This window comes from Salminus brasiliensis, chromosome 22, assembly GCF_030463535.1.
Source record: "Salminus brasiliensis chromosome 22, fSalBra1.hap2, whole genome shotgun sequence".
NCBI classification, from domain to species: domain Eukaryota; kingdom Metazoa; phylum Chordata; class Actinopteri; order Characiformes; family Bryconidae; genus Salminus; species Salminus brasiliensis.
The window spans coordinates 27,447,316-27,459,308 of record NC_132899.1 but is presented as its reverse complement, the minus strand read 5'-3'; the positions used below and the strand labels follow the sequence as shown (position 1 = coordinate 27,459,308).

Here is an 11,993-nt window from a genome sequence, read left to right as displayed (position 1 = left end):
TGTGATTTTGATTTGAAGAAATTCATAGTTGCACTGTACTCATTTTATCAGCAGGTGTTAAAGTACTGGAAAATGCTGTATAAAATTTGACACCACATGGAATAATATGGAATAATAGGTGTGTCCTACACGGATGAAATTCTTTTTTTTTTTTGGGGGGTGTTCTTAAAAGAAATATAAATTAGTCCTTATATCAGGTGTGTGTAAAGTGATAAAATATGCATCTGTTTCCTTACCTCCTCTAGTGTTAAATTGTGGTTTTGTCGCGCTCTGGTGGTGTGGAGAAATGCATACCGAATTGCTCCGAGCCGTTGAGCGGTCACGTGGTTTCTGGGAAACGGGCACCATTTCTGAGCTGGTGAACTAGACAGAGTACTAGATCAAAACACTGCTGTAGATCTACAGTGACTTTAATTTTCGATGGAAAAGAGGAGTCGCAACGAAAAGGTGAAAACGAAACGCTTATATGATTGTTATGTGGTTTAATTGACCGTTTTAGTCATATTATTGTTAAACGCACAGCTGATTTGCGACATGACCAGCTGTTTGCACGTAGACTAGGAAGTAAGATTTTTAACGTTTTCCAAAATATGTCAGTGATACAACTATCTTTTAATGATACTTGACGATTTCGAACACATACGTATGCCTGTCAGCTGGCTGGGGAAGGTTTCTGAATGATGTCCTGAGCCGAATACCGACTTCCCAAGAGAACCCGTCTCGTTTGCGCGTTCATACGAGTTAAGCCACAACATAGGCTCAACAATGCGTTAGTTGTAGGCTAATTGGGGGACTTTGCAGTACTCCAGGATTGTGGATGTTGTTCAGTCCAGGATACAACTTCCCATATCTGACCAATTAGCTCCCAAAGACAGCTCGACCTGACGGTATTATTATTATCATTATTATTATTATTATACATGTATTTTCTATATCCATTAGAAAACAAAGACATAGTCTAATTAACTAAAACCATCACTTGTCTCTTGACAAAAACTGCATAATAAATTCGACAGTGTCATTTTTGTTCTGGATTTTACCCTCACTAGGAGATAAAGTACTGTTAGCTACTTTATGTACATGTGATTTTGTGGGGGAAGTAGAATCTGAGGCAAAATCTGATGCATATCAAATGCATTTTAATAACATGTTTTATGGCAATCAGATTTAATTGTAGGCTATACAGAGGAAATCCCTGTCAATATATGAATTTAGGCAATACTATTTTGACTATTTGGGTCATTGTGTTGCTTCATGATAAAGTTGCTCTTTATTATATGTTTTAGTAGTCAGTTATGGTAGTCAAAAGTCAAACGTTTTAAAGGGAGGGGACATTGGAGAGAAGAGATGGTAAAAGCTGCTTGGTTATGGTTAGCTAAAATACCTATGTCAGGAAGCCATCAGGAAACCAATAGAAAGAGAGCAGACACTGAAACAACAATAGATTACCTGGCCTACCTTCCCAAATTGGTTTCAAATATGTTTTCAACAAAATAACTAAATAAATACATAACTAAATACACGAATGAACAGAAAGGTATAATAAAAGTAATTCTGATCTTACTTATCTCAGTCTTAGTCATTTCCTACTTTAAATGAAATGTGCTAATTTAAATTCCCAAATATAACAAAAAAGTATACTATAAATTTAAAAAGCATACTAACACTCTAGGTACACAGGAAACAAGCAAGATGTATGCAACATAAAATGTATATTTTCTTGAGGTCCTGAGAGGAGGAAGAAATCTTGATTTAATTTACTGCTGAAATTACTTTTAAGTAGGTTTTCAAAAAAATACTGGGGACACACTGGCGACACACTGGTGTGCATTTTGGTTAATGTGTTGTGGGCAGGTGGTTTGTTGTGGGCAGGTGGCTTAAAGAATGCCTAAGTTGTAGGATTGTGGCAGTGCATGTGTGAGGATGGGAGGGATGTAATGCTACAATGTTAATGAACATTAAAACATAAACATTTACCATGATAAATACCAATAAGTAGCTGTAAAAGCCTAGATTACTAAATAATCTCCTTTTATTTTAACACTTTTCATGTATATTAATGGAGTCTTGGCCCCACAAAATGACACAATATATAAAATCAGTCTGCATGAAAAAGCTGCAGAATGTAAACCATGTTTTTTGTGCAAACTGCATCATAGCAAAAACAGAACTTATAAAGGAGGAGAAGGAGATGTTAGAATAGCTCGGTGTATGTCTGGTGTGGCTGAATACAGCTCTCTTCACTGTTTCTCAGAGCGACTTCTAGTCTTGTAATTGCGAGTTAGCCGACAGCAGCAGACGGTTTATTTTAAGTGCAGCTAGCATGTGTGTGCCGACACTTGCTAGCAAAATGTTAGTGCTAAGTGCTCCAGCTGACTGTGATACGTTTAACTTATGCAGCACTAAATATTCTTTTTCTCCTTGTGAAGTAAACTATGTTTTAATGGTATGTTTAAAAAAAACAAAAACGAACCATAAGACCAAGTATACCACCCAGTGCTACTTACAGGTGAAATAAATAACTAAGGCACTTTTTACATAACTACATAAATGAAATGGTCTGTTTACATAAAAGAAACCCACCATTTTACTAAACACCGGTCTAAACCAGACACTGGATGTGAGAATGACTAAACTTCGGCTGAAGTGTTTGTTTGAGGAATGGTGGGAAGAACTACTCATTTTTTTCAAAAACTATGCCATCTTGAGTAAAACACTCCTGATTTACAAAACCTAAATAACTGATCGTGTTAGTTCACTGAATCTTAAAGTGTGTCAAGAAAAGTTTTAACTGCAGTGTCATCAATGCCTGTAAATACATATGGAATTGGCTGCTCATGTAGTGCACTGGACAAAACAATCTGTGGGCCCTCTTCTTTGGTCTTTTAGCAGATACTTTACCCGATCTGTGGGCCCTCATTTTCTGTCTTTTAGCAGATATGTGTTTCCATATGTATCTACAAATTTCCTCACATGTTCGTCGCACTCCCTGGTGGATATCTGTTTGTTGTTGGAAGAAAAACTGTATAGTGATGTGTAAGGAGTCTGGCGGTCCATGCTGGAATATGTGCTGTTATAATGTTGCTTTAGCTGATTAAATTTGTTCATTTTCAGGCATTTGCCAGCTATATACTTGTTAGTACAGCAAATCTGAAAGCCTCCTGTTGTCTTAGGTTGCCAACAACCTAAGGCGAAAATATACAAAAAAAGTAGAAGAAACAGTAAAAGTTTTGGCATCCCTGTCTAAAAGGAAAAGCACACTATGCAAACATTTAGGCACCCCAAGATATTTGAACTTTGGTCTCAAAATGGAGTTAGCTTGTTAGGGCTATGGCTCATTTCAAAACTTTGAAACTCCTCTACTTTTAAGACTCCTCTAACCCTGTCCCATCAACCAGCTGCCATGTCTAGTCAGCTGTCTAGCACTCAATTAAAAAATGAATGTTTTCAGGTAAATGTTTACTTAGTTTAGTGTTTGGCAACATGGCCACAAATTAACAATTAATAAAATGAATTTGACCTCTAACGATAAATTAAAGATTATTTTAATACATTATTTTTTTGGGGTACAAGCTGCTTGAGTTGCTCAGTAAGCTCAGTGCTCCGACTTCTCAATGTTGTTTTCATGGATGGGAAAGAGTCATGTTACTACACACACGGTAGTATGTTTTCAAGGGGACAGTACATAAATGCACACAGTTAAGAAACAGATTATGGATTTTAATCAAGCATTTCCACAGTTCCACATCCATAACTGGATGGTTTAGAGAGACCAGACAAAAATACTATAGAATTCCTAGAGAGAACATGCTTTTGTAATATTTTTTTTATAGTGTTGTATAACATTTTTTTTTTTTCATTATCCTCAATATTCCTCATTTTATTCTTATATAATTCTTTATAGCTTATAGTTTTTGGATATGTCCTAAAATCCATTATTTATTTCCCCCTAGATGATGTCGGGTAAAATCCGCTCAACACGCCGACTTCGCTCATGGCTGGTTGATCAGGTGGGTAAGAGTGTGAGTGTGAGAAGTTTTAAACAGATCTGATCTGTCAGAAGTGTTCCTAATGAATAAGATTTATTAAGTTACATTTATTAATTTAAGTTAAAAACGTGAAACTTTTTTGTGGTGGCAACAATAATTCCATTTATTGTAAAATCATAAATAAATTCATCATTCATTTTATTAACTGTATGATGTATGACTACCTGTATGACACACCCTCAGTGTCAAGAAAAGTTTTAACTGCAATGTCATCAATACCTGTAAATACATGCAATTGGCTGCTCACGTAGTGCACGGAACAAAACAATCTATGGGCCCTCTTCTTTGGTCTTTTAGCAGATATGTGTTTCCATGTGTATCTACAAATTCCCTTATCCTCAGAGCTCACATGTTACAGGTGACTACCTACACATGACTACCTGTATGATACACCCTCAGTGGCCCAACAAGTGAATGTTTTAATGCCCTTTTCAATACCAAACATTGGTGGATTGTGGTTTGATTACACCTTAAATTAACCAGCGCTTAGTATGATTGTATAACCTCTTGAATTGATATATGGTGTGTTAGATGTGGGGGAAGATGTGCATAGTGCAGAATTAAGACCCCAGCTCGCAATGTTGTTGATGTGCCAGGACCATAACAGGTCCTGCAAAATGTGAACACCAAGATACTTCAAACAGTCTGCTCCACTGCAGTCCACTCGATCCAGACAGGGTTGTAGCTCCTCTCCTGCTTTTTGCTGCAGTCCACTATAAGCTCATTTGTGTTGCTGACATTAAGGAGGAGATTGTTGTTCTGGCACCAGTTTGTACAGTTGTTTTCCAATACTAAATTGTTAACCTATTATCATTAAACTAATGGTTTCTCTTTTTGTAAGCCTCCAGAAAGCCTCTGTATTTCGTGGTGCATTTAAAGTTGCGAAATAACGGGAATTAACAAATAATTATAGAAGTTATCGAGAATTAATGGGAATATTCAAAGCTAAAGGTGAGAAACTTAATTATTTATGCTTCAGTATTTATTTAGTATATAAACTATAAGATATGATACCGAAACAGTTATAGCATAGCAATAGAATAGCAAAGCTGCACCTCAATCCCAGGCACATGGCACATTGTACACTGAAGGGCTATTAGGACACACTACCCGCATTCACTGTTCATTCCTCCATAACATGTACAGCATATGTCCAGATGATTTTTAGATACCTGACACTCACCAGTAGCTTGTGGGAAAATATCTTGATTTGATGTTGATAATAAATAATTCGTAAGCATTAATTCTTGATTACTGAAACCCGTTGAGGCAAAAAGGCTAGGTAGCTAGCCTGTGCTAGCTGTGGTAAGATTATCTCTTGCAAGCCTGCTGCTAGCCTTGGTAAACTAGTCTCAAATGAAATTGCTCATTAAGCTTTTTTGATTTACCAGAAAGCAAGCAACTGTGCGATTACATCTTGATTTAAATTTAAGTTGCTTAAATGTTTCAATGTTTTTAATGTTAACAAAAATATGAACCTCGTCAACACTTACCTGACTTGCCTGTTCATTTCTGTTAATTCCCATGGTAAATGTATTTGTATTGTTCTTGCCTTCATGTCTGCAGTTGACAAAAAAACGATACATTGATGATAGTGTAGGATATATTTCCTTTAGATAATCCAATATTTCCTATTAATTCCAATAAATTCCCATAAATTCCCATCATTTCCATGGAAAGTTTACATTTTGGAATATTTCCAAAGTTCCAGAGCTAAAGTTCCCATGGAAAGTTATTGGTAATTTACTGGAAATTATCAGACATTTTACACCCCTTTTGCAACCCTAGCCCTTGAGCATCAATTACAAGTAAATGCTCCATGGCCCATGCAAGATGATTGGTGTGGAACGATGTGATTGACCAATATATAAATCTTTTTTTAAAGTGTCGGGACTGTCGGCCCAAATAGCACGTCGGCCCACCAGAAAAATGCCAGATGGCCAGTCCGTCCCTGAATGTGGCCAAAGGATGTCCACTTCTGTGTCTTCCTGTGACTCTTCCAGTCTCTCTGTATCTCTGTTGCAACCTGCTGATGACACGCTAAGCTCAGTGATCACTTCTGTCTGAGAACGTCCTGTTTGAAGCCTCGCAATGGCAAGGGACTGTTGATCAATTGTTGGTCAAGGTGTCATCTTAGTCTGATGTCAAACTGTGAACATCATGATGAGGAGTAGTCAATTCAAGTCAGATTTATTTGTATAGCGCTTTTTACAACTGTTGTCGTCACAAAGCAGCTTTACATAATTAGTACTTAATAAAGGACAGAAACAGAGAAGAAAGAAGAGATAACATGAAGGATCAAAGACCCCCCGTGAGCAAGCCAACGGCGACAGTGGCAAGGAAAAACTACCTCAGAGCTGGAGGAAGAAACCTTGGGAGGAACCAAGACTCACAAGGGGGACCCATCCTCCTCTGGTCAGAACTATTTAAACATTTAAACATTAATGATAAAAATTACCAAACCAGATACAACAGAAAGTTAATAGTGGTGATATTAATAGTGGCAGACAGCAACGAGTCCATCTAGGTTTCAACACGGCCACCAAACAGGCAGCAGCGGCAGGCAGGAGAGCCGCCGGTCCGCCATGGGTGGTGGCGGGTGGGGGGGCCTGCTGGCCGGACTGGTAGGTGGCAGCTGGTTTGACGCAGGTAGAGGGGACCTCAGCGGGCAATCTTCCAGCAGGTCGGGCTGGGTGGCCATTTACTCTGAGAAGGTAAAAAGAGAAAAAGAAAGTTACTCTGGCAGGTCAGAAGGTAACACGGACACGGGAGCACCCTGAGAACACCAGCATCTGTCTGCTCAACCGTCAACAAGCCTGAGTGATCGCGTGTAAGCAGCGAGACGACAGCTCCAGCATCTCAGTGTACTACAATTCCCTGGGTCCGTGAACCCCTGGACCTGCAATCTTTATCTAAGGAACATTAATTACCAAAAGCTAAACTAAACATATAAGTTTTCAGCTTAGATTGAGACTGTGTCTGAGTCCTGAACATTATCTGGAAGGTTATTCCAGAGTTGGGGGGCTTTATAAGAAAAGGCTCTTCCCCCTGCTGAGGTTTTCTGAATTTTGGGCACGAGTAAGAGGCCAGCACCCTGAGATCTTAGTAGTCTTGATGGTTCGTAGTATACAATAAGATCCCGCAGGTACTCAGGAGCGAGGCCATGTAGGGCCTTATATGTTAATAGAAGAATTTTGTATTCGATACGGAATTTAACTGGGAGCCAATGAAGTGCTGATAGAACTGGACTGATATGGTCAAATTTTCTAGTTTTAGTAAGGACCCTGGCTGCAGCATTTGCACCAGCTGAAGTTTATTGAGATTCCTGCTGGAACAACCTGACAAAAGTGCATTACAGTAATCTAGCCTTGAGGTAATAAAAGCGTGTACTAGCTTTTCTGCGTCTTGTAGTGATAAGGAGTTTCTTAGTTTGGAGATGTTCCTAAGCTGCATTAAGGCTGTTCTACTAATATTAGCTATATGTTGCTCAAATGATAAATCTGAGTCAAATGTGACACCAAGATTTTTAGCTGCTAAACCAGGAATGATGGAAGCATCGGCCAAGTCTAACATTAAGTCAGTTTATATCTAGTGTCTTTTGGACCTAAAAGGAGAACCTCGGTTTTGTCACTGTTGAGGAGAAGGAAGTTATGTGACATCCAGAGTTTTATATCCTTTACACAGCCCTCCATTTTCTGTAGTCTAAATTTATCGTCAGGTTTGGCTGATATATAGAGCTGTGTGTCATCTGCATAGAAATGGAAATTAACGCCATGTCTGCTTATAACTGAGCCCAGTAGTAACATGTATAATGTAAATAATAGCGGTCCTAAAATTGAGCCTTGCAGAACTCCATATCTTACTTCTGTGTAATTTGAAGATAAATCTTTTATCTTTACAAATTGATAGCGTCCCGTTAGATATGATTGGAACCATGATAGGGCTGTCCCTGTTATTGCAACCATTTTCTCTAATCTTTCTGGTAATATAGTATAATCTATTGTATCAAAGGCTGCACTAAGGTCTAGTAGGACTAATAAAGATACGTAGCCTTGATCAGAGGCAAGAAGGAGATAATTTGTAATCTTCACTAGGGCTGTCTCTGTGCTGTGATTTGGTCTAAATCCAGATTGGAATTTCTCATACATGTAATTTTTACTCAGGTATAAGCAGAGTTGTTGGGCCACAGCTTTTTCTAATATCTTAGATACAAATGTTAAGTTGGAGATGGGTCTATAATTACATAAAACGCTAGGATCAAGATTTGGTTTCTTGATTAAAGGTTTTATAACTGCTATTTTAAGGGTTTGGGGTACATGCCCAAGGCAAAGGGATGAATTTACAATGGTTAAAAGAGGTCTGATTATAATTGGGAGTATTCCTTTTAGCAATTTAGAGGGAATTGGGTCGAGTGTACAGGTTGTACAATTGAAAGAGGAAATAATTTTTTCTAGTTCAGGCTGTGGAAGTGGGTAGAAGGCTTCCAGCCTTTGTTCTACAACCAAGTTATGTTCTAAAGCAGCTACATCAGGTGATGGCCATGTTTGATTTAATAAGCAGGGTTGGATTTGTTGTCTAATATTTTCTATTTTATTATTAAAATAGTCCATAAAAACATGACTGGTTAAAGATGTTGGAATCTGGGGTTGAGTATCTGCCTGGCTTTTAGTAAGTTTAGAGATCTCATTAAAAAGAACTCTGGGATTGTTTTTGTTTTTCTCGATCAGCGAGGCCAAATACACTGAGCAAGCTTTAATGAGTGCCTTTCTATTTTGATTAAGGCTGTCCTTCCACGCAGAGTGGAGCACCTCTAGTTTGGTCGTCCGCCAGTTCCGCTCTAGTTTCCGCACTGTTTGTTTTAAGGTACGAGTATGATCACTATACCACGGTGCGAGCCTTTTTTGCCTCATCATTTTATTGTGAAACGGTGCTACTTTGTCTAAGGTTGATCGAAGGGTATTTTCTAGATTGTTTGTTAATTTAACTAGCTCCGTTTGGTCTGACGGAGTGTAAGCTAAGGTCGATAGGGGTGGGAGGTTTTTAGTAAACTGTACAGCTGTCATTGTGGTTATTGTGCGCTTTAGACAGTGTTGGGGGGACGAATTAACATTTTGCCTAAAATGTAGCTCAGAGGAGATTAGATAATGATCTGATATTACTGAGCTTTGAGGTAGAATATTTAGCTGATCAATGCTAACACCCAGGGTCAGGACTAAATCTAGGGTATGATTAGAGTAATGTGTGGGTCCAGTTACATTTTGTATAATGCCAACAGAATCTAAAATTGATACAAACGCCTTTGTTAATGGATTGTCTGCTTTTTCAAAGTCTCCTACTATTATAACTTTGTCACTGCACACTGCCAAGTCTGCAGCAAAATTACTAAATTCTTTTAAAAAATCAGAATAGGGCCCTGGAGGCCTATAAATATTAATCAGTGTGAATGCATTTTTATTTGTGGCTGAATTTAAAATATTGATGTAGAGAATCTCAAAAGAAGTGAAGGTGTTACCGTGTTTTTGAATAATCTCTAGTGTATTCTGGTAGATTATGCATACTCCACCTCCTCTGCCTGATAATCTAGGGCTATGTACATATTTATATCCTGTGGGGGTGGCTTCATTTAGTGCTATATATTGATCAGGTCTAATCCAGGTTTCAGTGAGACAGAAAACATCTAGTTTCTGATCACATATCATTTCATTTTCATCACTGCTTTCGAGGTTAGTGATCTAATGTTAAGTAGACTGAGCTTTAGGTCTGAGATGCTGCTGTTTTCGTTTGATTGCGAGAATTTAACACTGATTAAATTATTAAAACGAGTTGATCTAGATGTTTTTTTTGTTTTGTTTTTTTGTCAGTGCACAGTGTGCAACGAAATTGAGGAGCAATCTAATGGTGCTTATACATACAATGTGAAAAATATAACAATATATATGTAAACTATATATACACATATAAACATAAAATCTTATCTACACTGTCTGGTGGTTGTGTAATGGTGGCAGGTGACTTTATCTGTGCCCTAGGCCAGGTGAGGGACGAGCTCAGGAGTAGACCAGTCTCATCCCTAAAGTAGGGGGATAAAACACCACTTCATGAAAGAATTTAACTTGATTGAAATCTGAAGGGAAATAAATCCCAGTGACTGCATGATACACATGAGTCACATTATAATAGAGAGAGCCTTAAATGAAATTTAAAAAAAAATCTTTCGAGCTGTGAGTTTGGGAGAAACTGTCTGCATCTTTCTGTTTAGTCTAGTATGAGCAGAGATGTATAGTAGCGAAGTAGAACTACTTCTCCTACTTCCACTTTTACTTCACTACATATTTTGGATGAGTTTAATACTTTTACTCTGTTATTTGTTTTATGTGCTGTGTTGTTGCTTTTTATAGAAATAAAAATGGTATGAATCATTTTAAACCCACATTATCACCGCCAGAGCGGTAGATGGCATGGTCACCGTGTTTAATGAAGCCGCCTCAGCATTGAGCTGAACAAGCGATCAAGCTGTGAGCTGCCATTCTTCTTTTCACTCCGCTGCTGCATTGAGAACACTAACACTAGAGCTTTGTTTGTTTATTTTGAGATGGAAGAACCACCAGAAGAAACACCATTTTCACCACCTTCAACTTAATACTTGGATGTGGCCTAATGGCCTGAGATCTTTTAGTTGTAGTTTTGTTTAGAAAGAGTTAAGCTGTTTAAATTGTTAAGTGTTTTAAGCTGCTCTCCTCACTTGGTTATACATATGACACATTTATATGTGGCATGTTTCTGTCAATCCTGTTTCTTTTGGTCAAGTTTGTTTTGAGAGTTATTGAAGGCTCCATCTACAGCCAAAGGAATTGTAACAGTCCTTTAATTAATTACAGTGAGGAAAATAAGTATTTGAACACCCTGTGACTTTGCAAGTTCTCCCACTTAGAAATCATGGAGGGGTCTGAAATTTTCATCTTAGGTGCATGTCCACTGTGAGAGACATAATCTAAAATAAAATCTGGAAATCACAATGTATGATTTTTAATAATTTATTGCTGCAAATAAGTATTTGAACACCTGTGAAAATCAATGTTAATATTTGGTACAGTAGCCTTTGGTTTGCACACACTGCGGCAGGGATTTTGGCCCATTCCTCCACACAGATCTTCTCCAGATCAGCCAGGTTTCTGGGCTGTCGCTGAGAAACACGGAGTTTGAGCTCCCTCCAAAGATTTTCTATAGGGTTTTGGTCTGGAGACTGGCTAGGCCACTCCAGAACCTTGATATGCTTCTTACGGAGCCACTCCATGGTTATCCTGGCTGTGTGCCTTGGGTCATTGTCATGTTGAAAGACTGAGCCATGACCCATCTTCAGTGCTCTAACTTTTAGAGGTTGTTCCCAAAATCTCGCAATACATGGCCCCAGTCATCCTCTCCTTAATACAGTGCAGTTGTCCTGTCCCATGTGCAGAAAAAACCTCCAAAGCATGATGCTTCCACCCCCCTGCTTCACAGTAGGGATGGTGTTTTTGGGATGGTACTCATCATTCTTCGTCCTCCAAACATGGCGAGTGGAATTAAAACCAAAAAGTTCTCATCTGGTCTCATCTGACCACAGAACTTTCTCCCATGACTCCTCTGGATCATCCAAATGGTCATGGGCAAACTTAAGACGGGCCTGGACGTGTGCTGATTTAAGCAGGGGAACCTTCCGTGCCATGCATGACTTTAAACTATGACGTCTTAGTGTATTACCCACAGTAACCTTGGAAATAATGGTGCCAGCTGTCTTCAGGTCATTGACCAGCTCCTCCCGTGTAGTTCTGGGCTGATTCCTCACCTTTCGTAGGATCATTGATACGCCACAAGGTGAGATCTTGCATAGCCCCAGTTCGAGGGAGATTGACAGTCATGTTTAGCTTCTTCCATTTTCTAATAATTGCTCCAACAGTTGATCTT

General features: G+C 38.6%; 1 protein-coding gene across 1 annotated transcript in view; it reads left to right on the top strand.

Moving 5' to 3' along the window:
* The first annotated feature begins 307 nt into the window (after positions 1–307).
* Positions 308–11,993, top strand: part of irf9 (interferon regulatory factor 9) — a 32,472-nt gene continuing 20,786 nt past the window's right edge. The window contains 2 exon segments of the mRNA XM_072666781.1: positions 308–447; positions 3,954–4,010. Coding sequence (XP_072522882.1) covers positions 421–447; positions 3,954–4,010 — 84 coding nt within the window. The 5' untranslated portion in view covers positions 308–420.